This window comes from Labeo rohita, unplaced genomic scaffold (genome assembly GCF_022985175.1).
Source record: "Labeo rohita strain BAU-BD-2019 unplaced genomic scaffold, IGBB_LRoh.1.0 scaffold_95, whole genome shotgun sequence".
Classification (NCBI taxonomy): domain Eukaryota; kingdom Metazoa; phylum Chordata; class Actinopteri; order Cypriniformes; family Cyprinidae; genus Labeo; species Labeo rohita.
The window spans coordinates 459,519-486,435 of record NW_026129909.1 but is presented as its reverse complement, the minus strand read 5'-3'; the positions used below and the strand labels follow the sequence as shown (position 1 = coordinate 486,435).

The following is a 26,917-nucleotide window of genomic DNA, read 5'->3' as shown; positions in this document are numbered from 1 at the left end:
TTTCCCTTTGCGCATCTAATCGCGTACTTACGGTATGGGTGCTGCGAGCGGTCAAAATGGATGTAAAGATGCTGTCAGAACGGCGTTTTCTTTATGCTTTAGCTAATATTTTCAGTAGATTGCTGTTCACGAATATTACTGCATAAAATCTAATTTAACCCTTAAAAGACCATAAAGCAACACCAGAATAGTTGCTTATTGCTATTTTCCATCAGAATGTAAAAAATAGTAGTACAATTACTGATTTTTTTTAACATTGATTTGAATGAATCTGAATATATTACATATATACATATATTTATTTATTTATTTATTTATTTCTGTATCAAAGCTGATTTTTTTAGGTTAATTAGTCCAGTCAAATGATCCTTCTGAAATAATTCTAATATTCTAATTTGCTGCTCAGAAAACATTTATTAATATTATTATGTTGAAAAGAGTTCAGGAGAACAGCATTTATCTAAAATAGTAATCTTTTGTATTAATAAATGTCTTTAGCATCACTTGTGATCAATTTAAAGCATCCTTGTTAAATAAAAGTATTAATTTCCATAATGTCTTCCAAAAAAAAAAAAAAAGAATAAAAAAGGAAGAAACATTTCTCTTTAAGAAATGCTGATCTTTGGATTTTCTATTAATCAAAGAATCCTGAAAAAAATTACTCAACTGTTTTAAATAATAATAACAGCAACATCAACAACAATATATTATATATTATTAACACCAATATATGTATAATTATAATACATTGTTTCTTGAGCAGCAAATCAGCATATTAGAATGATTTCTGAAGTATCATGTGACACTGAAGACTGGAGTAATGATGCTGAAAATTTAGCTTTGATCAAAGTAATAAATTACATTTTAAAATACATTCAAATACAAAACAGTTATTTTAAATAGTAAAAATTAATTCACAACATTGCTGCTTTTGCTGTATGTTGGACTCTTTCCTTTATAGGTTTGCTCATTCTTTCACTTGATTTCTGTTCACAGTCACCCTGACTATTACTGTATTAATTTCCAAGTAATTTTACTGTATAGTTTTGGAGACAATTAAAGGCAAATTCACATCAAGCATGTCTGCATTCTAGCACTTTTGCATCATGTCCCATTTTAAAATGCTCATAACAATCTTTCCTTTATAGGTTTGCTCATTCTTAATTTTAATTTTTTAATTTTTATTAATGTCTATGTAATTTTAATGTACAGTTTTGGAGAAAATTAAAGGCAAATTCATCCCAAACATCTAAGAGCATTTTATCACTTTTGCATTATATCTCATATTCAAATGCTCATAAAAATCTTTACTTTATAGGTTTGCTCATTCTTTCACTTGAGTCCTGTTCACAGTCACCCTGACTATTACTGTATTAATTTCCAAGTAATTTTATGTGTATAGTTTTGGAAAAAAAAGAAAGGCAAATTCACCCCAAGCATAAGTGCATCATGTCCCGTATTCAAACGTTCACAAAAATCTTTCCATCATAGGTTTGCTCATTCTTTCACTTAATTCTTGTTCACAGTCACCCTGACTATTACTGTATTAATTTCCAAGTCATTTTACTGTACAGTTTTGAAGAAAATTAATAGCAAATTGAAAATGAAATTGAAAAATGAATATGGGACATGATGCAAAAGTGGATGCACTTACGCTTGGGGTGAATTTGCCTTTCATTTTCTCCAAAACTATACAGTAGAATTACTTGGAAATTAATACAGTAATAGTCACGGTGACTATGAACAGAAATCAAGTGAAAGAATGAGCAAACCTATAAAGGAAAGATTTTTATGAGCATTTGAATATGGGACATGATGCAAAAGTGATAAAATGCTCTTAGATGTTTGGGATGAATTTGCCTTTAATTTTCTCCAAAACTATACAGTAAAATTACTTGGAAATTAATACAGTAATAATCAGGGTGACTGTGAACTGGAATCAAGTGAAAGAATGAGCAAACCTACAAAGGAAAGATTTTAAGAGTCCAATACAGCAAAAGCAGCAATGTTGTGATTTTTTTTTTAACTAATTAAAATAACTGTTTTGTATTTGAATGTATTTTAAAATGTAATTTATTACTTTGATCAAAGCTAAATTTTAAGCATAATTACTCCAGTCTTCAGTGTCACATGATACTTCAGAAATCATTCTAATATGCTGATCTGCTGCTCAAGAAACAATGTATCATAATTATATATATATATATATATATTGGTGTTAATAATATATAATATATTGTTGTTGTTGCTGCTGTTATTACTATTTAAAACAGTTGAGTACATTTTTTCAGGATTCTTTGATAAATAGAACATCTAAAGATCAGCATTTCTTAAAAAAATACTTTTATTTAACAAGGATGCTTTAAAGTGATTTCTATTTGAGATAAATGCTAATAAATGCTTTTAGATAAAAGATTACTATTTTAGATAAATGCTGTTCTTCTGAACTTCTATTCATCAAAGAAACCTGAAAAATCATACTCCTCTCTTTTCAACATAATAATATTAATAAATGTTTCCTGAGCAGCAAATGAGAATATTAGAATTATTTTTGAAGGATCATTTGACGGGACTATTGAACCTAAAAAATCAGCTTTGATACAGAAATAAATAAATAAATATACATACATATATATATAGTATGTAATGTATTCAGATTCATTCAAATCAATGTTAAAAAAATCAGTAATTGTACTACTATTTTTTACATTCTGATGGAAAATAGCAATAAGCAACTATTCTGGTGTTGCTTTATGGTCTTTTAAGGGTTAAATTAGATTTTATGCAGTAATATTCGTGAATAGCAATCTACTGAAAATATTAGCTAAAGCATAAAGAAAACGCCGTTCTGACAGCATCTGTACATCCATTTTGACCGCTCGCAGCACCCATACCGTAAGTACGCGATTAGATGCGCAAAGGGGAAAAAAAGTGCGGCTGGCGTGACCGTGTATTTTCAAGACGCGGCTGGCGTGACCGCAGTACAGTGGTGGACAGTAACGAAGTAGTTTTACTTTGTTATTGTACTTAAGTACATTTTTGAAGTATCTGTACTTTACTTAAGTAGTTTTATTTTAAGTAACTTTTACTTTTACTTCACTTCATTCCAAAGCATAAGATCGTACTTTTTACTTCACTACGTTTCATAAAACATATCGTTCCTCCTTGATAAATATTACATGCTCCGGTGTCTTATTCATGAAGAAACTGATTATTTTCAACGAACCTGGTAAATCGGTTCGAAAATCGCACCAAACGATTCATTCACGAATTGGACTGATCCGATTGCAGCTGTTCTCGAGTCGACAACTCACTGATTCAAAGGAGTCGTTTAGAGCGAGTCTCCAGTCAACTGACCTTATTCTCATATCATATAAAACTGTGACGTTCTGCTAAACAACAAGCTTTAAAACACTTTTTTCTTACTGGTGAAAATTAGGTGGTCAAATCTGTTTTCTGTCAGGTTCACTGCAGTGTAAGCCTCACAGTGAACATTACTACATCACTCTCATCAACAAAGTTCATATCAACAACAAAAATATATCTGGACTCCATATAGGCTAGGCATTTTGAACAGTAAGATTATAAAAAAATATATGTATAAAATTATATAAATATATTATATATAAATTGCTAAATCTATCAGTACTTTTTTACTTAAGTGCATAAAAATTGAGTACTGTTGTACTTTCACTCGAGTAAAATTGAAAAAGGAGTACTTTCACTTTTACTGGAGTAATATTTATTTATACGTATCTGTACTTTTACTCAAGTACTTGATTTGTGTACTTCATCCACCACTGTGCAATAATGCAAACTTTGTCTCCGAAATTCATGTTAGCCATAGGTAACACTGCTCTAGTGTAGGAATTTTCTCGCTAATCTAGAAGGTTTGGGTTATCAAAACAGCAGCCTACTTTTAGACAGTCAGGATTATGTTTGAAATATAGTGTGTAGCTATCAAAATGCAGTTGCTCTGTTTGTGCAATATGTGTAGGCTAAATTTAAGTGTAACTTAGCTTGTTATGAGCGCCTTGAATAGGCTAGATTGCATTAGAGATGGGGTGAAGAAAAGCTAGTGTTATACCTGAACTATAATAAAGTAATGTTTTTGACACCAGGAGACCAGAGAAGGTGATAGATAAAAGCACAAAACTTAAAAACAAGTTAAACCAAAGCATAATAAAGAACAATCCTGAAGCATGTTAATTGCCCTAACACTAAAGAACTAGGCTTGTTGGTTTGGCAACCCGAGCTCATGCAATGTTAGCTGTAATTGTTATTTACCATCATAATTTTGTCAACTAATTTCATAATGTTATTTTGTATCATGTGTAATCCTACTTGTGTATTTTTTTTTGTCTGCAGATTAATTGTGAGGCACCCAAATATTTCTCCTGTCTATTACTTTTCAGCATCTTTATTTTCTCTCTTTTTTATATTTTCTTCATCCCAACATTTCAGTAAGTATCCAAGGATAAAAGTTATTTTCTTCACTGTACAAACCAAATACCAGTCTTCAAATGGTTCTTTAAAGGCTCCATAGTGTTATATACTGTGCCAGCACATATTTGTTGCTAAACCCATGTAGATGGCCAATTAGCATTAGGGAAAAACTACTAACCAATTCAAGTTTGATACAGGCAGAGCAAGTTACAAAATGATTATACCAGATTCTGTGGATCAGTCGCATATGTGTTTCGACAAAAGTTTGTCAGTTATCGGATTAGTGTATATTGCAACACAGTTAAAATATTGACACCATTGTTATATAGGTGAAATGTCTTAGCAATTAAGTTTTTTTTTTTTTTTTTTTTTTTGCAATGATAACAGAAGTTATACCTTACTCTTTCTGGTTTACAGCATCACCAAACCATGTCCAAGAGGGGAGGGGGGCTGAAGAAAACTTGCCCTGCTTGTATGGAAACATTTTTTAATGTATTTAAAATGTGCCCTAATTGCAAGGCCCCACAGCCAAAAAATCTGAGATTAAAAAAAAAAAAATTTAACAAAAAAAGAACACATGGGTAGTGAACAACAAAAGAAATCACGTGATCTCCCACTTATTGGATGATGCAGTCATTTTGGTAAGTAACTTGTATTGTGCTTGGTCACTTTAGTAGAAATGATGTTATCAAAATGACAAAGGTCCTGGTTAGTGTGCAGTGATTTTGGGGTCTTTGAAATGCATGTATTTTTTCAAATGGCAGGTTAGTGTTTCTTAATTGCTGGTTCACTATGTGGGTTAGTGGCAGTTTAACACACCTTTCAGGTTATATATTTGACATTCTGATTCTGAGACAAGATTATGCATCATATTTAAGGAGGCTGTTTATTTAACAGTTTCAACATAACTTTACCATATTATCACTGAAAAACATTGCAAACATTAACCAGAGACTCTCAGGATCAGGTCATAGCCTGCAGTACTGTTGTGATATTTCACAGCTCTTTATATCAAGAACAGTTGACTTTTCCCTTGTCAGCGGCTTGCACAAGTGCCAGTATGTTAGCACATAGCACATGACAAGTTGACATCACATCTTGTGGGCAATGTGATGTGTGAACTGAACTTGACCAATAAGACAGAGGTGCATTAGACAGCAGACCAGCAGAAATCGTATTGTGCACCATCTGACCATGTCAGTGAGTGAGCTTTCACTGTTCTTATTTGACAAATCACAAGAGAAGACAGTATATTGACAAAACACAATGACAGAGGAGTGCACAGTCTGCTTTGATCCAAAGATTTTCATGTTGACTTCATGTTGTATTTGTGCATTGTGATATGCAAACAAAGATCCATACACACCACACCAAAGCACTTGTAATTGTTTTTAATGTTTTTTGTTGTTGTTGTTGTTTTTTTCCTGATAGAGAAGCTATACGCAGTTGGCTGGAGGCCTTTGCTCCTGCTTGAATACCCCCACAAGGAGGCAAAATTGATTTTGCCTAAGGATCTGGCGTTGGACACAAATGTGCGTGAAAAATATCCATGAGATCTATAAAATTATGGTTGAAGGTGAGACTATATTTAACATATATATTTTAAAAACTCATGTCAATTATTTTATATTTTTATATATGTGTAGATGGTGGGGAGCAATGGTTGGAAATAGTGAGGGCAGATATGCTAATCCGAATATCTAAGGCGTGTGGGATGCAGGTTTATTTTACCTTACCTTTCACATTTTGACCTAACTGCATATTGTATGTTTTTGTGTTTGTACTGTTCAGGAAATACAAACCAGGGAACAGAAAGTAGCCAGGAAACTGTGGAAGCTACTGTCATTCTGCATTTAGAGACTTTGGTCAACGTTTCAACAGCAGAACAAGGTGTGTTTGGCACCTCCGGTTTATGTTGTTCCCCTTAAGATCTTTGTGAGAATGTAGTTTAGCGGGGGGTCTCTGTTTTCTTTACAGTTATCTAAACTTTTATGAGAGACAACACAATCTCTCCACTTATCCTCAGATTCGACAGCCGCAGCGTGTCTGGACCAGGGGTCTGGGACAATGGATGGTCCAGAACTGAACCTTCACTCCCCTCCTACAGGACAAGGTGTTTAACTCTTGCAGCTGTATCTGTTTTGTTCATATCCTTGTGAGATGTCCTTCAGCAACTGATCTTTATTTTGACCAGATTGTCCATCATGTAATCTACATCGACCAAGCATGACATTATGACCACCTGCCTAATATTGTGTTGAGTGGGTATATCCCCCTTTTGCTGCCAAAACAGCCCTGACTGTGATGCACTGTGTATTCTGATACCTTTCTATCAGAAGCAGATAGACAGATACACACACATGTACTCCAGAAACTATAAAAGCTCTAAAAAGGGAAATGTGTCCATGCTGTGACCCAGTTGTCTACCCTTCACAATTTTGGCCCTTGTCAAACTCACTCAAATCCTTATGTTTGCCTATTTTTCCTGCTTTTGAGGACATTTTCACTTACTGCATAATATATTCCATCCACTTACAGGCGATGAAGAGATCATCAGTGTCAACACAATATTAGGCAGGTGATAATAATGTTATGCTTAACCAATGTATGTGTGTACACTTTGGTGAGACAACACCATCTCTCCACTCATCCTCAGATTTGACAGCTGCGACGTGTCTGGACCAGGGGGCTGGGACTATGGACGGTCCAGAATGCGATCTCAGTCTTCTTTCTAGAGGACAAGGTGTTTCACTCTTCAGCTTTATTTGTGTTCTTCATGTCCTTGTGAGATGTAGCAGAAGATCTCTATTTTGACCAGGGACCGTATTCACAAAGACTTTTATCTTAGTGTTAAGAGAACTCCTAAATCACAGTCAAACTAAATTTCTCTCTTAAAACCAATTTACAAAGCAGCTGAGACCTACTTTCTAGTAAGGAAAAATGACCTCTATGATATGATATAAATTCCTTTGCTATGGTTGATGTCTGTTGTCATGTACAAGCCTGCTTGCAGTTACCTCTGTGATCGGTTGATAGGGGTGGCATGGTATGTGTATTCGTGTTGAACCGTCACGGTATGGGGGTCACGGTTCGGTACGTGCATTTTTTACAGAGAATACATGGTACAAAATATAAAATTTGATATTGCACTCAAAGTGGAACTACTGTCTCATGTAGGAGTTCTTTCAGGACATGTTTAACTTGTAGCGACTTATTGGTCACTTTCAAACACTGATTGGTGATTGATAACTGAAACTAGACGGAAGAAAAGTCTCTAGTTAGGCCTGCTTCTCCCCAGCGTACTTCACTAACCATTAGACACAAACTTGATCTACACTCACCACTGATAGTGTGGACAAGCTTGTTTTAAGAAAAACTTAAAAATAGAATAAAGCTTGAATACTTTTGAGAGGTGCATGTCTAATATTGCAAAATGTTAATGTGGTTGTTTCCCAAAGCATAAAATTGTGTTTGATTTGTAGATGTGCTAGTGAAGTAGTATATTGCCTTTCTTTTGCATCTGGTAGGCTGAAATGATTGAAATGAAAACTTTTATTTGAGCATTTTCATTGCAAACAAGATGCATTTCAATTTTTGAACCTTGTGTGATTTTCTTTTTACATCAGCCACCATATATGTATGATCTGTGCTTTACTCTGAGCTTTACTCTTTAGTTTGCACTTAAAATGATAAAATGAGACAATGTGTCATTTTCTTTTTCATTTGTTTAATTTAAAAACACAGCCTTTTTTATGATGCATTTTTTATAACCCTATATTGTATCGAAAATGTATTGAACTGTGGGGTCTGAACCGAAGTATGTACCGAACCGTGACTTTTGTGTACCGTGCCGCCCCTATCGGTTGATAAGCAACAAGTCTGTATAGAATGTGCTGTGTGATTGTCATGGTGGGATAGATGACAGAGATAGATGACAGGCTATGAATGAAATGGTAATGTAATACACTGCAGATAAACTAAATATCAGTGCACTGATTTTTAAATGCATCCATGATAACATGTTTGCACAAATAGAAAGTAGGCTTCTTTAATTTGATTATGATTAAAGACAATGTTTTATGAATTGGTCTCAGAGTGTGAGGAGTCATTTGGATTACCTCTAAGATATCGCAGACAGGTGCTGCTTTTAGCGCAAAATATTCTCCTAAATTGGCCTGTTATGAGCTACTTTTAGCCCTAGGGTTCTTTGTAAATACAGCCCCTGATTTGTATTTTATGTAATTTGTACACTTTTGAGAGACAACACTTACTCACCACTCATCCTCAGATTTTACAGCCACCACATGTCTGGACCAGAAGATTGGGACTACGGATGGTCCAGAATCAAAAATTAGCCCTCTTCCTACAGGACAAGGTGTTGAAGCTTACAGGCCTTCTTACCATAGCCCTGTTATTCCAGTTCACCGTATGCTGTCAGTAGGAAGAAGAACCAGATTATTTGGTATAAAATAGACCAAATAGTGAACTGGCAGCTAACGTTAAATTAACTAGTTGAGTTAGCATAAGCTGCCAGTTTGCTATTCTCTCATTTTTCTTCCAACCAACAGTACCTGGTGAGCTTGAACCACAGGGATCTGGTTTAAGCTTATTTTTCCAGATCTTTATTTTGACCTAATTGTATATTATGAGACAACGTCATCTCTCCACTCATCCCCAGATTCCACAGCCAACGTGGTTATGGACCAGGAGTCTGGGACTACAGTCGATCCAGAACAGGATTTAAACCTTCCTCCTACAGGACAAGGTGTTAAGCACTTCAGCTTTTTTTGTGTTCTTTATCTTTTCAGGAATATGCTTGAGCATCAAATCTCTATATGTACTGAACCAAGTCTATTTGTCTATCTATCAAGACAAATTCGGAGGAAGAAAGGTGAATTTAAATGTGACAAAGCTAATATTCTGCCATCTTTTACATTATCAACACAGAGTATGAATTGATTTGTCATGCAGGTCTTCCTAATATTATTGGTTTAGTTAATGTCTACATAATATACACTATAAACATAGTGTATATAGATGCATTTACAGATACCCGAAGTTGTGGAGTTAAGCCACACCAAAAATATTTATTCTCTAATTTGTGTTTGGTTTTTAATTATTTTCTTTTTGGCTATCACTACTATATGTACTTATCCTACACATGTGGAACAAAACAGAAAGATTGCCCCACAACAACCGGGAGGTTCACCCATACAAGGGCATAATCCGGACAAAGCAGAGAAAGGTAGGACAGCAGATGCTTAATTATGTGACGGTTGCTATACTTACAGACAATTTTGCCTCCATGCAATCAGAATATGGACCATAATGTTGGGGAATATTCCTGTTAACATCTTTCATCTTTATTTGGAAAAAATCTGCAACCCCATTGTGTTTATTCAAGTTTAAAACAATGAGCTTACGAGTAAATCATTAATCTTTTTCTTAGCCACTGAAGGCTCCTTCACACTTTTTGCAGTACATATAACTTTTTGCAAACCTTTCACGTTCACACTACAAGAACTACTTGGGCCTATTGTACAGATAGTTGGTCTACAGTTCCTAATAAGTGTTTTAGCTCTTACCTTGGGGTGTGGTCTTCTCTGTTAGATCACTGTCTCCATGCCTAGACAAATAAAATCCAGCCCCGGATGCCAGATCCTGTCAGAAAATATCAGTTTGTCCAGTATCAGAACAACTCGTCAGCAGAGTAGTCTAATACCCAAACCCTGTTAACAGGAGGTCTTGTCTGGTACCCAGAATCTCAGCTCTGAATAGTTCCAGAAATCAGATGTGTCGTAGCATCTCAAACAGCAGCTAGACATGACTGATACACCAGTAAGGTGTTGAATCAAATCTGCTAAAAGACTGGTGAAATAGCTAGTAGCATTGACCAACACCCATTAGCAACATCAGTTACTAAAAACAATTGTTGTCCTAAAAATCTCTCAAAAATGACCAGTTTCACATGTCATTGAACTTGTAAAAATAACCTGATGAAATCACTCTTTCTCAGAGTCTAAAACAAAATTATTTCCCATTCAAGCTGATAAAACTACGGGAGCAAGATTTAAATTCCCCCAAATTATTAAAAGATATAAATATAGCATACACTGTAAACCCTAATGCTGTCTTTACTTATACAATCAAGTAATGTTGACTAAACATTACTTAAAATTTTGCATTTTGGACGTATTACTTAAAAATATGAGTTCATTTAACTTATTTACTATCAAAATGCATAAACTTAAGATTTCAAATGTTGTGAGCTCAAAATCATGATTAATCATTTGAAAAAAAAAATCATTTTAAAAAGTCATCTTGAATGTTGAATTTTCAATACAACTGAAATATTTGAGAGAACATCACATAAGCTGACTTCATAAATTAATGTTGATTTTCCTGAAAAGGTTTTTTTTTTTTTTTTTAAATACTCACCATTATAGTGAATAGTGTTAGTTTTGGTTGGGCACTTGGAATTTTGTTTATATTACTATAGTTTTCTTTCTGTTGTTGCAACAATGCAGCATGAAATCAGAGTTCTTTGATTTCAAAGAAAGAAAAGTAATAAATAGATTGCTTTTAGAAGGTGATCTATATTCTAATTAAATCATTAGGTTTTTTAGGTAATTAAATCATGAGTTTTTTTTTTATACTGATTAATGATTTTACTGATTTTCTTTTTTTATAAACACTATAAGAGGCTTTTAACTGCGTTTATATAATCTTTTAATATTTGGGGTAATGTGCGTGAGTCACACACAGACTTCAACATTCAGCATGTGAATCACAACAATGGTAACAACTCAATTTTATTTATTTTTATTAACTATCAATAACCATTTTATGAGCTTTTTTTGTTTGTTTTTTTGTTGTGCTACTACTGACATGACTTGCAGTCAAATATAAGAACATTGTTTAACAGTTTTAAGTTACATTTTCATGTTGAGTTAACTTAAATATATAAGTACACTTAAAAAAATGAATACCAAGTGAACACAATCGTTTAAGTACATTAAATAAGTGCTAAGTTTGTTGAACTGAATGATTTAAGTACAGTCTACAAAACCGCCAAGTTAAATAAACTTAAATATGCAAGTTTTGGAAGATTCCATTACTCAGTTAAATTGAGGCAACGAGTTTACTCAATCAATTTAATCCAATTAACTTATTAGGGTTTTCAGTGTACAAATATGTATATTAGGCTGCAAATCAAGATTCACACTGGCTTTGAGGCTAGCTCTGTCTGCTTGTGCTATATCTTTGCAGCTATCATAATAATAAACAGAACACACTCACTCTGCACTGCAGTAGTTAAGTCAGGAGAAGACGCCTGCGAGAGTCGTCCCCGTCCTCACTCGTGGCCCGGAGTCAGAAGCCCAGTGGTCTGGGACATTCCACCGTCTGGTCATGTGAGAAACAACCCGACTCCACTCTTATGGAGATAACAGCTCCGTGTTATTCCATCCTGCCGACAACGCCAAAATGTTATATCGCTGCCTCCATGCCTAGACAAATAAGATTCAGCCCCAGACGCCAGATCCTGTCAGAAAATATCAGTTTGTCCAGTATCAGAACAACTCGTCAGCAGAGAGGTCTAATACCCAAACCCTGTTAACAGGAGGTCTTGTCTGGTACACAAAATATCCAAAACACTATTAACAGTCTTCTATCAGCCAAGAAGTTGACTGAGGAAAAAGCCAATGAAAATGAAGAGCAGAAGCAGGAGATGAAGTAATGATGATAAAAGGAGCAGAATTTATTGAATAGTCTTAGTTGCGTATGTCTCAATGCTCAGACTTCGTCTGAAGAACACAAATCCAACAAGTATTGTTATAACAAACTGATTCACAACAACATCCCATAAACCTTGAGTTTCCATAAACATTCCCTTGTATCTCTTATTCATGAAGACAAACAGCCCTTGAAGCTACACAGTCATAAGACTAAACAACAATGGAAAAAATATATAAAAAACAACTATAATATAAATGACTAATCAATTAATGAATCAATAAAATTAATATAATGACTATAATGATTATTATAAATGATTAAATAAATGAAGAATATATGAAGAATATATAAAAAGAAAGCAAAACACAACACAAATGTATGGTTGCTCTGAGGCAAAACACACACAGTTTGCATTTGAGGATCGTCGGATCCTTCACTAGTATCAGTGTTATGTACAGACCCTCCCATCAATAATAAAAACTCTGTAGGGGGCATATTCATTTGTAACTTGAATGTGGGCGACTTCCAGTGCCAGTTGCTTTCAGTTTTTTTTACCTGTACAGAAACAGTGTGTTATTCTGCGTAATATTGCAAACTGATTTATAGTTTTACTAACATTTCTCATTCTGCATAAATCAATGTCACAGCAGCACTCTTAAAACTGAAAGAAGATCCAGTAGCAGTTTTATTGTAGTCTAAAACAATGATCCAAAAACAGAGCAACAGGCAGAAAGCACTGACAAAAGGTAATCCACAAAATACTGAACCCACAAACACAAACTAACAGATGCAATACTGCAGCAAACAAAGACACAGACCACAGGTGAGCTGAGTCTCTCTTAACTACACCCACCTGAGGGTAATGGACCAATAATCAGAGCAAAGGGTGATGGGAACACACACATGCAATGGGCAATGATCTGTGAGGAGTGCCCTCTGGTGGCTGTCATGGGCACATCAGCAGATGACTGTGACAAGCACTAACAAAACAAGACCTGAAAACCACTGATATGAGCTTCTCTTCACTCGCTTGTGGTTTATTTGAAATCAAACCATTAACTTCTTAGGGCCTGTCCAAATACCCACAATTGCATTCTTGGCCACTTGAGAGCATGTGCATGCGACAGGAAGTGTGTGCGCAAGATTGTCCCAGTTCTTAAAAACGCCAAAGTGCAGTGCCCTTAATGCACACTGGCCGTGCCCTAATCCCTTTAAAGGGTTTACCCCTGAGAGTGAGAGCTTTGAAGGGTTGAAGGCTGTAGGGGACCAAACAACTGTTTCTTGAAGTGCCCTTCTGTGTCATCATCCCGTGCCCATGCAAAATTTCTAACCAGCATGCACTGCTTTAAGTCAGATTTTGATCGATCTGTGCAGTGCCGCATTAAGTCGAACACACCTACAGTGTTGCATGTTTTATTGGTGCAAAGATATAAAATTAAAACTCTGTGAACACTTGCATTTTTTACAACATTTTAAGTGTGTCCCATCAGGTAATGAAAAGTTCTACACACACTTGTGGTCTTCAAGCTCACATGAACATTTGGACCAAATACAGAAAATAGATCATATAAGTAGTCAAGTGGTTGAAGTGCAAAGACTGCAGGTGTTTATTTGGACAGGGCATTAGTAATGCATCTAATTTAATGCAAGCTATTTATTCTTTCTCTTGTACTTCCTCTTTCACATCATTCTCTCAGTTAAATATTGATGCATGTCTGATGTCAGCTGTATCTTTCTAAAAAAAAAAACATATTTATAAGAAAAAAATATATATGGTTACTTTCTTCAGATTTGCTACAGTTTTTACTGACTGTGTCACTAATCAGTCAACAGTGCAAAACATACAGTGACCAGTGTAGTCTGCATTGTTGTCATGTTATATTTTACTTTTGTATTTGACATTGCTGTGCTTTGTTGTTGTTGTTCAGAGTCTACAGTACCTCACACATTTCACTGCTTAGTTTTACACTGTGTAAACTGTTCAAATTACAATAAAAGACTCATGTCCTTTTAACACAATTAAACAGACTTCTGGGAGCTGAAAATAATAAAAAAAAAAAGTTCCTTAAAACAACTGAAAAATGTATTTTCAAATTAAGAATGAGGATACATAAAGATAAACTGGAATCATAATCATTAAGTTTGTTTCAATGCTGTCCCTTGCCTTAGCGTATAAATATTAAACTGTGTTCACAGGAACAAATATATCAGTGTCAGACTCCAACAGCCCTGACAGAATAAAAATAGATCATCTTGAGCTCACAGGTGTGGTTTGGTTTCTTCTATTTCTATTTCAGCTCCACTGCACTAACCATTATTATAAATACGGTTAATACCACCATTATGATAAAGAGAAATCAAAATATTGTTCCATTTCTCCTGTTCATTGAACACACTGGAATATAACTTCTCATAATGGAAAATAATACTGTACAATTTAATACTGAATGGGTCATGACAACATTTCTGTAGAAAGATTGCATGTAAGTCAGTGTGACATTTTGTGAAAACATGCTACAAGATTATCAACATTATCAAAAGATCTTCTGTAACACATGAGGTACATTTATATGTGTTTAATCTGTCATGATGTTTCTAAAGATCTGACTGCAGGTTTCAGGAAGTCTTGAGTCTTTAACACAGTCTGTGTCTTTAACCGTCTGTCATCAATCAGTCAGTATGAAGCTCAGTCAACTTCCTCTTGTGCTCTGTGAGTATTATTTTCTCTAAATCTATTTCAGTGGTATTGCTATTATGTTATGTAAATGATCAAGTGTTTTAGTGTTTCTAGATTTTTTTTTTTTTTTTTTTTTTTTTTTTTTTTTTTTGCTGCTTTTAAGAGATGAGTTTTGTGCAGTTAGTTCTGTTTGTGAAAGAAATGCACTCTGTTGTGTTGTAGATCAGTGTGTTTGTTCAGTCATTCAGTTTTGTGATGTGTAATGGTGTTAAATCAGTTCTGTTGGTTTGTTTTGCAGTTATTGTTGCTGTTGTTGTAATATTCACTAGTACAGTTTGTAAGAGTTTGTCTTTATTCTTCTGCTCATGATCAGAAAGTTCCCTAAACAGTTTTCTGCTACGACCAAATCTATAAAATACCAGTCAGATATTTTTATGTTTGTCTGGACACATATACAGTCCCCCACACAATATTTTAATATTTGGTCATATTTATAATTATCAGCTCAATATTCACATTGTAATGAGTTTTTCTCTTTGTATTTTTAGTGCTGATTTCAAACATCTACTCTCAACATACTGGAGGTGAGTCAATTTAATTCATATATTTTTATCACATATGAGTGATTCTACGGTAAACTAACAAATCAACTGAGAGTTGAGAAATTACTTACATTTTTTATGATTATAAATGCACCCTTTTTATAGTTGAATTCATGTGACAATTCTGAGCTCAAACAAACAAACAAACAACATCAGTCTATCAAAAACAGCAGATACAAAGTTCTGGCATGAAACTATATGTTTGTGCAGTCTGATAGGTATAACTTAATCTGACATAATGACATCATTATCACATGGCACAGCCGATTGGTTCTTTCCTGTATCGGTAGCCAATGAGCTCGCTGCTCAACATTCAAATATATGACTAGTGCTAACTGTAATAGTTTTGCAGCTTGCTTCAGAAATTCTCCACCTTCCCCAGCTCCACCTGTATAGATCTGCTATGAGGTGAATCATGTATGTAATATGAGGGTTATTTCATGTGTGTTATATGTGCAGCAGCAGTATTTCTTACATTCTCACAGCAGCATGTTGTGGATGTATTGGCAGTAGCAAGTCTCTGTACTTGCTCTGTCACAGCAGCATAGCAGATCTATTCCACCAAGACCAAATACATTAACATTGTCATGTACATTACCATGTCAATCCCTCCGAGAGTTGTCATGACAGAAATATATTTCTTACATTTTCTGTGAAACTGAAATCAGAACAGTGAGACACAAGATCCTTCTGTTAGAAAACTTGTTGAAAAACAATTCATGTTTCCAAATTCATACAGGATTATATACTGACAGATCTTTTATAAATGACAACAACAGCTATAGAGAACAACACTTCAGTCTCATCTGATTTAGCATGTGTGTTTTACAGTCAAGTAACTGTGTTCATACAGTAAAAGCAGCACATTATTTTCATTGTGAATTGTTGTCATTGTACAGAAAAACCAAAAGCCAAAGTGACCATCAAACCTGCTCAACATGTATTCAGAGGAGAGACAGTCACTCTCAGATGTGACATATATGATGAAGGAGTCACTAGATGGCGCTACAGCTGGTATAAAAAAGGTTCAATCGGTGTTTTCAGTGATAAACAGGAACACACATTCAGTCCTGTTAAAGAGGTTGACACAGGTAAATACTCCTGTTATGGAGAAGAGACAGAAGGATCACAGACAACACACAGTGATGAAATTACACTGAGAGTATCAGGTGAGTTTGATCATCTCTTCACATTCACACACAAGTTTAACATGTTATTAATGAGTGATTTCTCAACTTCAGTTCCCAGAGCAGTTTTAAGTGTTTCTCCACAGATGTGGTTGACTGAAGGAGATTCAGTGACTCTGATCTGTGAGGTTAACGGCTCCTCTACAGGCTGGACATTCAGCTGGTTCACTGAGACTGTCTCATCAGGTAAAATATAATGTGCTTCATGTAGTAACATCTGAATAAACTGGTTTAAAAAAAAAAAAAAAAAAAAAAATTAGAGATTCAAAATATTTAATCATTGGGATTGTACCAACCCAAGTAATTTATAAGACATAAAAAAATATCTGCTCATTTCTTGAGGTAACTGCTCATTTTTACTTTATACAGACTACAGCAATCATTATAATCTGCTCTCAGACAGCAGCAGAGGAGCTGGAGGAAACTACACTGTCAGTTCTGCTGCTCTAAATCACACAGGAGTTTATGTGTGCAGAGCAGAGAGAGGAAAACCAGCCTATAACTCAACCATCAGCAACACACAGTTAATATGGGTCACTGGTGAGTTCAAACTGAACCACAGAATGAGTGAAACACTCTTGAAATTTTCATTGATCTTTTCAGAGCTTGAAGTGTCTTGAAATTTTATCCTGTCATAATATACGCTAATTTTTAATGGTGTCAATGGAGAAAGATGCTTTTGCTGTCAGGTGTAGTTACTGCATCTACTAGCAGGGCCTAAATAGACCAAACTAACCAGCAAAACCTTGATTCCTGAGATCTACCTACCTGCAGGTTCCAGCTCCAACACAGTGTCTGTAATTATCAAGTGCTACCTAAGACATTAAAAATCAGGGTTGTAGCTAAACTTTGTAGGATTAATTGAGCTAATGTAAAATGTTTAATTCTAATGGTGGAAAACAGTCATGGAAAAACTAAAATATAACTATTGTCACAAAAGTGTTAATTACATAAGTGGACTTGAGGGAAATTAATCAAGGCGTAATAAATGTATAATCTGAGCTATTTAATATATAATGTTTTCATTATGAAATTTATTTTTAATTGTTATGTCATTGACCACACCTCAATTCTAAGAGGCGCTTTACCAAAAACACAGGACACTCCATCAATGTGCACATCAGCAAATTTTATAGGCTGGACCACATAAACACTTAATCAGTCATTTTACAGTTTGATTAATATCAGTCTACTAATTATATCTTAATATACAACACATTCAGTTAACTATAAATACTACTAGATTTACACTGTATAGGCAAAGAAGAACTGACTCCTTTGAGTCTGGTTCCTCCCTAGGTGTTTTTTTTCTCCAATAGTAACACCTTATGCAGGTTTTTGTTGTTTGTCACCACAGTTGTCCTTGGCTTGTTTGCTGATGCCATAATGACAAATTTATTAATCAATATACCAACTTGTCTTGATTTTCAAACTGTATCTGTAATTGTCTTCTCAGGTGTTTCTCCTCCAGTCTCTCTGATCATCAGTCCCAACAGAACTCAACACTTCACATCTGTCTCTGTCTCTCTGAGCTGTGAGGACCAGAGTGACTCTACTGGATGGAGAGTGAGAAGAAACACAGACAGATTTGGGCTGAAATATTGTTCATCATCAGTGTGGGGATCACAAACAGGATCTACATGTACAATCAGATCCACCATCATATGGGACACTGGAGTGTACTGGTGTGAGTCTGAATCTGGAGAGAAAAATCATCCTGTTAATATCACTGTACACTGTGAGTCATTGTTCATTTGCCCACGTCATGTAAACAAATAAATGTTTATTTATAAATAGAGTATTATTATTATTATTACTACTGTTACTCTGTGCATAATTACTAGAGTGTCTTCCACTGAAATCGTTCGGTTGTGCTGTTGTTGTTGTTGTCTCCACATTGTTGATTCATTCTTACTATATTTTTACTATTTGTCAGTTGATGTTTGCTCTGTTTCTGTAGCTGATGTGATTCTGGAGAGTCCTGTTCATCCTGTGACTGAAGGAGATACTCTGACTCTACACTGTTTATATCAAAATACAACACCACCAAACCTCAGAGCTGATTTCTATAAAGATGAATCACTCATCCAGAGTCAAACTACAGAGATGATCATCTCTACTGTCTCAAAGTCACATGAGGGTTTCTACTACTGCAAACACCCAGAGAGAGGAGAGTCACCCAAGAGCTGGATCTCAGTCACAGGTGAGACTAGGAACTATAAACACTATTGAAATGCTTCTGTATAATATACAGCACTAATATGATTGTAAAATGTGTTCATCTCAGCTTCCTCCAGAAGATCAGGATCTGATGGTCTCAATCCTGTGATAGTTGGAGTGTCTGCTGGACTGACTGTCACATTTTTGATTGTTGTCTTCTTGGTCCTGTTGTGGCGCTACAGAAACAACAAAGGTTCATCTTCTGCCATATTAAAATTCAATGATGCAGACTATTTTCCTAAACCTGTGATGTGTCGTCCTACAACAGCCTAAGTTAAGCATCTCAAGCTTTATTGTTGACTGATTTTAAAGGGTTTCTGGGTAGTTTTCTACTGGGCAGGTACTGCTCCAAATAATAGGCTACTACAGATTAGCCATTTATGTATTTAATGTTTATTTTTCTGTGGGCTTAAATTCATAAGATGCAATCATTTATTACAGGGACTGATCATATTTATGACTCCACTGATGCAACAATTAATAAAGACACACAAATAAGCACAGGTAACTAATGATATTACAGAAGGTAATTATGTCATATTGATAATTTACCAATGCAGTACTTATATTAAAAATAATCAAATCTATCTTTGTTTTACATTTCACTGTGATAGTTATTTGCAGAAAAAAAAATCAGTTCACTTTTTTCTGTTATTCATTGTAGACACTGTAAGTGGAGCTACTGAACTCACCAATGCTGAGATTGAACTCAAATCTACAGAGAAACAGACAAAAAAAGAAAATAAAGGTAAACTAAAACAAAAGTTGATTCTCTTATGTTTTTATGATCATGACAATAGTGTTCAGCAGAGCTAAAGACCTCTGAGGTAAAAAGCCCCTTTGATTTTATTTTCTCTCGCAACAGTAAATAGCAACAAAAAACACCTCAGTATTTTCTTAAACACTCATTTGTGAAATCAGCCTCATCCATAAAGATCATTGCATGCAAATTACAATAAGTTGATTCTGAGGTAATATGGCTAAACATATAATTGTTTTAACATAAATAATTGTATTATTTCTGTAGAAGCTGTAGAGATTTTATGAACATAAAATGAATATTGGACACACAGTGAGCACTGGTGATATTAACTCTTGGCATCTTTTAGGGAAAACCAGTGAAAGTTCAGACACTGTTTACTATAAACTGACCCTGGTGACCCATCAAGGTGAGTGTCAAAATAAAAACATCAATCACAATTCACAAGGAGCTGCTGAAAACTGCATCTACAAGCATCGTTGAGCATCTAAAAATAAAATGAAAAATGCAAAAATTGAAATGTGCGTTTTTAATTCATTTATTTTTCAGCTGCCGGATCTAGTTATGTGACGTTTGCTCAGATTGAATCTCCAATGGCTGAAGTAGATACTTTCAATCACAGGACCCTGACGAGTTTAGGTTGAGAAGGGCTGGAGAATGACCAGGATTGTCAATTATTTATCATCTTTGTGATTCTGAACGCTTGGCAAAAGTTTTTTTTCGATATTTAATGTCCATGATTATCTTTTTAGCTCTGTTCTGTATTATTAAAGGTTACGTCATTACATGGAAAAGTCGTCTTTTTTGTAAAGCTTTTTTTTTTTTTTTTTTAACTGTTGTGAAAGTTTCAGTTTCTCTTTTGTTCTTTTTTATCTTAAATGTATTTGTAGCAGGGTTTTTATGGTCATTTGTAACGCCACGCCAGCAGAGGGAGCCCTCAACCATAGACTGTCTGTTACCGCTCCCTCTGCTGCTTCTACAGTGACTTCCTGTTTGGCAGCCATAAAAGGCAGGCCATGCCAAACTAACCTTGCGAAGTATTGTTTTGCTGTGTAGACTCTACTAAGCATTTTCTCTTGTTTCATTGCCTTGTTTTTGCCACGGTTTTGTTTCTTGTCATTGTTTTGTCATTGTTTAGTTCTGTTCCATTGCCATAGTTTAGCCTACTGTCATAGCCTTGTTCATTTGTTACTTTGGACTGCTCTCTGTGGTATTTTGACCCATTGCCTGTTCTATTGGATTTACGCTCTCGCCTTGCCCAGGATATTACTTTTTGTTTGGTTATTGACCCTGCCTGTCTTGACTACGCTGTGTCCAATAAAGCTCACACTTGAATCTTATACACTTCCTATGAGTCCTCCTTACATCATTGAAACAGGGAATTTTAAAATTGTGATTTCCAAGCCTGAAAAACCATGTAACTGTTCTAGGTTGGAAAAAGTTGTGTTATAAATCTATGTAGTGAATGTTGAATTTTCTAGCTATTTGTAGCTCTAAAATATTTAATTGCTATAAATAACTCAATGTGAGTATAATCTTTAGACTTGAAAACTGCATAAAACTGGTCAAAACTGGTTTTTGACTTATGTTGCAGCTTGCTTGTTGTTCTTAGTGAGAAATTAGAATAATTGTTCACAATTATAAATATAAACTGTAGTTTTGCTGTGTGATTTATAATTTTTGTTGTTTACAGTAAAATCTTTATTACAATAAAATAAGGTTTAATTGCTGCCCATCTGTTTTTAATGTAGCTAACGTCGCCAGCTCCGTGTCTTCAACACACTCGTTAAACTTTGAGGAGTGACCCAGCAAACATGCCTGCGTGGGTCCGCTGCGGGTTTACTGTGGGACAGTGTGGGCAGAGTGAACCCACACTAAACCCTCATGGGCCCCATGTGGGATAGCCCATGCGGGGCCCACAGCAGTTTTACCCTTAGGGGGACCTATGTAGGTTTTGAGTGTCAAAATAAAACGAAACCCACTCTGGGCCCTTTGTGGGTTTGCCCTTTTGGGCCCGCATGATGGTTTTTTGTGGGCAGTCCATCTTGTTAACAGCACAGCACCAGACAGCTAAAAGTAAACTTTTTTTTAAACGTTTTATGATTGGATTCTAATCAAACTTGATATTTTTTGTAATTTTTTTTTTATATCTACAGTACAGACCAAAAGTTTGGACACACCTTCTCATTCAAAGAGTTTTCTTGTAGATTATTGTAGATTCACACTGAAGGCATCAAAACTATGAATTAACACATGTGGAATTATATACATAACAAAAAAGTGTGAAACAACTGAAAATATGTCATATTCTAGGTTCTTTAAAGTAGCCACCTTTTGCTTTGATTACTGCTTTGCACACTCTTGGCATTCTCTTGATGAGCTTCATGAGGTAGTCACCTGAAATGGTCTTCCAACAGTCTTGAAGGAGTTCCCAGAGATGCTTAGCACTTGTTGGCCCTTTTGCCTTCACTCTGCGGTCCAGCTCACCCCAAACCATTTCGATTGGGTTCAGGTCCGGTGACTGTGGAGGCCAGGTCATCTGGCGCAGCACCCCATCACTCTCCTTCTTGGTCAAATAGCCCTTACACAGCCTGGAGGTGTGTTTGGGGTCATTGTCCTGTTGAAAAATAAATGATGGTCCAACTAAACGCAAACCGAATGGAATAGCATGCCGCTGCAAGATGCTGTGGTAGCCATGCTGGTTCAGTATGCCTTCAATTTTGAATAAATCCCCAACAGTGTTACCAGCAAAGCACCCCCACACCATCACACCTCCTCCTCCATGCTTCACGGTGGGAACCAGGCATGTAGAGTCCATCCGTTCACCTTTTCTGCGTCGCACAAAGACACGGTGGTTGGAACCAAAGATCTCAAATTTGGACTCATCAGACCAAAGCACAGATTTCCACTGGTCTAATGTCCATTCCTTGTGTTCTTTAGCCCAAACAAGTCTCTTCTGCTTGTTGCCTCTCCTTAGCAGTGGTTTCCTAGCAGATATTCTACCATGAAGGCCTGATTCACACAGTCTCCTCTTAACAGTTGTTCTAGAGATGTGTCTGCTGCTAGAACTCTGTGTGGCATTGACCTGGTCTCTAATCTGAGCTGCTGTTAACCTGCGATTTCTGAGGCTGGTGACTCGGATGAACTTATCCTCCGCAACAGAGGTGACTCTTGGTCCTCCGTTCCTGGGGCGGTCCGCATGTGAGCCAGTTTCTTTGTAGCGCTTGATGGTTTTTGTGACTGCACTTGGGGACACTTTCAAAGTTTTCCCAATTTTTCGGACTGACTGACCTTCATTTCTTAAAGTAATGATGGCCACTCGTTTTTCTTTACTTAGCTGCTTTTTTCTTGCCATAATACACATTCTAACAGTCTATTCAGTAGGACTATCAGCTGTGTATCCACCTGACTTCTGCACAACACAACTGATGGTCCCAACCCCATTTATAAGGCAAGAAATCATTTATATTTATTCCAATACAAAATAATAAATGAATTTATATAAATTACCCCGTTCAAAAGTTTACATACCCTTTAATCTTAATACTGTGTGTTGTTTCCTGGATGATCCACGACTGTTTTTATCTTTTGTGATAGTTGTTCATGAGTCCCTTGTTTGTCCTGAGCAGTTCATCTGCCTGCTGTTCTTCAGAAAAATCCTCCAGCTCCTGCACATTATTTGTTTTTTCCAGCATCTTCTGCCTTTTTAACACTTTCCAAAATTGACTGAACTTTTTGAACTTTTCTAGTGCTTTTCATCTGCTGCAAGATTACTTTACAGTAGTAAAATGAAAATATTTTTTTCCCAAAAGTTAATTGCTGAATTACAAAATCTGTAATTTAAGTTATGTTGTATACTGTAATAGACCTTGAGTTGCAAATTATTTCCTAATAAGACTTTTTTGTTAGTGTTACTGATCTCATGAGTGTTCACTGCACAGGAGAGTCATTGTTGTGTTTGAATTGTGTGTAATCATTTAAGAATACATGTAGTAACTAGATTGAAACGTTTGAAAGACAAATGTATGCTGGCTTGTCTTAAGACTTGTTTAAAAATATAAATAGTTTGGTCAGTTACATGTTCTAGATGTTTGGTGAAGTGTTGCGTGTTGGTTGCTAGGATATTCTGGGTGGTTGCTAGGCTCTTGCTATGTAGTTGCTGGGGTGTTGCTAGATTGTATGTGTCACAAATCTGGTCGGTGACCTGCAGTCCGCTCACCACCAGATGTCGCACTTGTTCCATTATTACACACAGACTGTTGCACTACACCCCGGACTGCATCTCCCACTATCCACCACGCTGATTGCGCCATACACCTGTGGCCAATCAGCAACCCTATAAAAGCCTCGGACTTTCACTCGGCAGGTGCCGTGTATTGTGGAGTGTTATGTGGAGAACTGCACTGGTTGCATTTAGCGCTCTCCTAGTGCTAGCACCTTAGCAGAGTTTGTTTCCTTGTTTTTCTAAGTTTCCTGAGTTCCTAGTTTCCTAGTTCCCGTGTTCCTGAGTTCCTAGTTTCCTTAGTTTAATATTCTCTCCTGGCCATCTCGTTTCGTCTGTCTTGCTGCCTGCCTTTTTGGACTCATGCTCGTTATAAGAATTTTTCTTCAGTCGCACGTTATGGATTATGTTCACCATTGATCGACCCACGCCAGCATCACGGACTTCTCTTGTGCCTCCCTCCAAATACCTGTTTGTTATTGTTCTGACCCTGCCTGTCTGACCATGTCTTTGCCTCGTCCCACTAATAAAGGCTTGCAATGCCGGCCGCGCAACCTGTTCGCAAAATGGCGGCCGTGCCGGAGCACTCTCATGCAAGGGCGGCGACAGCGGTGCCCGTTCACAAGATGGCGGCCACGCAGGTGCGCACTCACATAATGGCAGCGACAGCGGCGTCCGTGCACAAGAAGAAAGTGGCGGTGACGGCGGAGCCCGTTTACAAAATGGCGGCGATAACGGAGCTCTGTCACATCACAGCTGCCATGCCTGAGTCCAGTCAAGTTGCAGCTGTGTTTCCTGAGTCAAGTCAAGTTTCTGAGTCAAGTCAAGTTGCAGCTGCGTTTCCTGAGTCAAGTCAAGTTTCCGAGTCAAGTCAAGTTGCAGCTGCGTTTCCTGAGTCAAGTCAAGTTCCTGAGTCAAGTCAAGTTTCCGAGTCAAGTCAAGTTGCAGCTGTGTTTCCTGAGTCAAGTGAAGCTTCCAAGTCAAGTCAAGTCAAGCTGTTTCTGAGTCTAGTCAAGATATGGCTGCCACTCCAGAGTCAAGCAAGATTACAGCACTCGTTCCTGTGTCAAGTCAAGTTAGAGCTGTGTTTCCTGTGTCAAGTCAAGTTAGAGCTGTGTTTCCTGTGTCAAGTCAGAACTGCTTTTCCTAAGTCAAGTCAAGCTACAGCTGTATTTCCTCTGTCAAGTCGAGTCACCATTGTATTTCCGGTGTCAAGTCAAGCTACAACTGTGTCTCCAGGGTCAAGTCGAGTTCAAGCTGTATTTCCTGTGTCAAGGCAAGTCAAAGCTGTTCTTCCTAAGTCAAGTCAAGCTACAGCTGTATTTCCTCTGTCAAGTCGAATCACAATTGTACCTCCAGTGTCAAGTCAAGTTACAGCCATGTTCCCAAGGTCAAGTAAAGCTACTGCTGTTGTTCCTGCGTCAAGTCAAGTCAGAGCTGCTTTTCCTAAGACAAGTCAAGTTACAGCTGTTGTCCCAGAGTCAAGTCACGTCTCGTCTGTCCGTCCAGAGTCAAGTCACGTCTCGTCTGTCCGTCCAGAGTCAAGTCACGTCTCGTCTGTTTGTCCAGAGCCAAGTCACATCTCGTCTGACCTCCCAGAGCCCCGTCACAGCTCCACTGTCTGTCCAGAGTTTCGTCACGACATGTCTGATCATCAAGAGTCCTGTCAAGTCTTGTCCGACCTCCCAGAGTCTTGTCATGTTATGTGTGCCAGGGTGATGGCTATCACCATTCTCAGTATATGGGTGGCACACTACGCTCCTGAGGTCACGTCTGTTCACAAGTCTGCTCCTGAGGTCACGTCTGTTCACAAGCCTGCTCCTGAGGCCACGTCTGTTCACAAGCCTGCTCCTGAGGTCACGTCGGCTCACAAGTCTGCTACAGAGGTCTTGTCCGACCACAAGTCTGCTCAAGAGGCCTCTGTCGCCGGAGAAGCTGCGCCCATGCCTCCTGAGGTGTCGGCTTTCGCCGTGGAACCTCCCAGGGAGGCGGCGTTAACCTTTACACTCTCTGCTTCTCCCCTTATTCTGTCTGCCTCCTCTGTCCCTGTTCTCCCCAGGTCCCCGTATATGACACAGGTTCCTGCTCTGCCCTGGAGGCCTCCTGCGCCTCCGGCTCCGCCCTGGAGGGCTCTTGCTCTGCCTCCGCCCTGGAGGGCTCTTGCTGCACCTCCTGCTCCGCCCTGGAGGGCCCCTGTGCCTCCTGCTCCGCCCTGGAGGGCCCCTGCGCCTCCTGCTCCGCCCTGGAGGGTTCCTGCTCCGCCTCCTGTTCCGCCCTGGAGGGCCCCGGCGCCTCCTGTTCCGCCCTGGAGGGCCCCGGCACCTCCTGTTCCACCCTGGAGGGCCCCAGCGCCTCCTGCTCTGCCTCCGGCTCCGCCCTGGAGGGCTCTTGCTCCGCCTCCTGCTCCGCCCTGGAGGGATCCTGCTCTGTCGGTCCTGCTTCAGTCACCAGGTCCTCCGCATGGACCTGATCCTCCAACCCTCGTCCTGTCTCGCTCCCGCTCCCCTGCTCCCCTGGACTGTTGTTCTGTTGGAGCGCCTGGAAGCCGCTCTTTGTGGGGGGGCTATGTCACAAATCTGGTCGGTGACCTGCGGTCCGCTCACCACCAGATGTCGCTCTCGTTCCATTATTACACACAGACTGTTGCACTACACCCCGGACTGCATCTCCCACTATCCACCACGCTGATTGCACCATGCACCTGTGGCCAATCAGCAACCCTATAAAAGCCCCGGACTTTCACTCGGCAGGTGCCGTGTATTGTGGAGTGTTATGTGGAGAACTGCACTGGTTGCATTTAGCGCTCTCCTAGTGCTAGCACCTTAGCAGAGTTTGTTTCCTTGTTTTTCTAAGTTTCCTGAGTTCCTAGTTTCCTAGTTCCTGTGTTCCTGAGTTCCTAGTTTCCTTAGTTTAGTATTCTCTCCTGGCCATCTCGTTTCGTCTGTCTCGCTGCCTGCCTTTTTGGACTCATGCTCGTTATAAGGATTATTCTTCAGTCGCACGTTATGGATTATGTTCGCCATTGATCGACCCACGCCAGCATCACGGACTTCTCTTGTGCCTCCC

General features: G+C 37.7%; 1 protein-coding gene across 1 annotated transcript; it reads left to right on the top strand.

The window, feature by feature from the left end:
• The first annotated feature begins 6,012 nt into the window (after positions 1–6,012).
• On the top strand, positions 6,013–20,468 carry LOC127162494 (uncharacterized). The gene is made up of 15 exons (XM_051105276.1): positions 6,013–6,022; positions 6,238–6,336; positions 6,473–6,559; positions 9,125–9,211; positions 15,409–15,444; positions 16,362–16,635; positions 16,687–16,835; positions 17,019–17,189; positions 18,106–18,387; positions 18,610–18,852; positions 18,937–19,062; positions 19,311–19,373; positions 19,534–19,617; positions 19,979–20,038; positions 20,179–20,468. The coding sequence occupies exons 1-15, from the start codon at positions 6,013–6,015 to the stop codon at positions 20,271–20,273; spliced, it is 1,866 nt and encodes a 621-aa protein (XP_050961233.1). The 3' UTR covers positions 20,274–20,468.
• Positions 20,469–26,917: the final 6,449 nt, after the last annotated feature.

Bases quoted from the DNA above. Each gene is read 5' to 3' on its own strand.
- LOC127162494 (XM_051105276.1), top strand. The intron at 6,337-6,472 runs GTGTGTTTGGCA...ACTTATCCTCAG, and splicing joins CGTTTCAACAGCAGAACAAG to ATTCGACAGCCGCAGCGTGT. The intron at 6,560-9,124 runs GTGTTTAACTCT...ACTCATCCCCAG, and splicing joins CTCCCCTCCTACAGGACAAG to ATTCCACAGCCAACGTGGTT.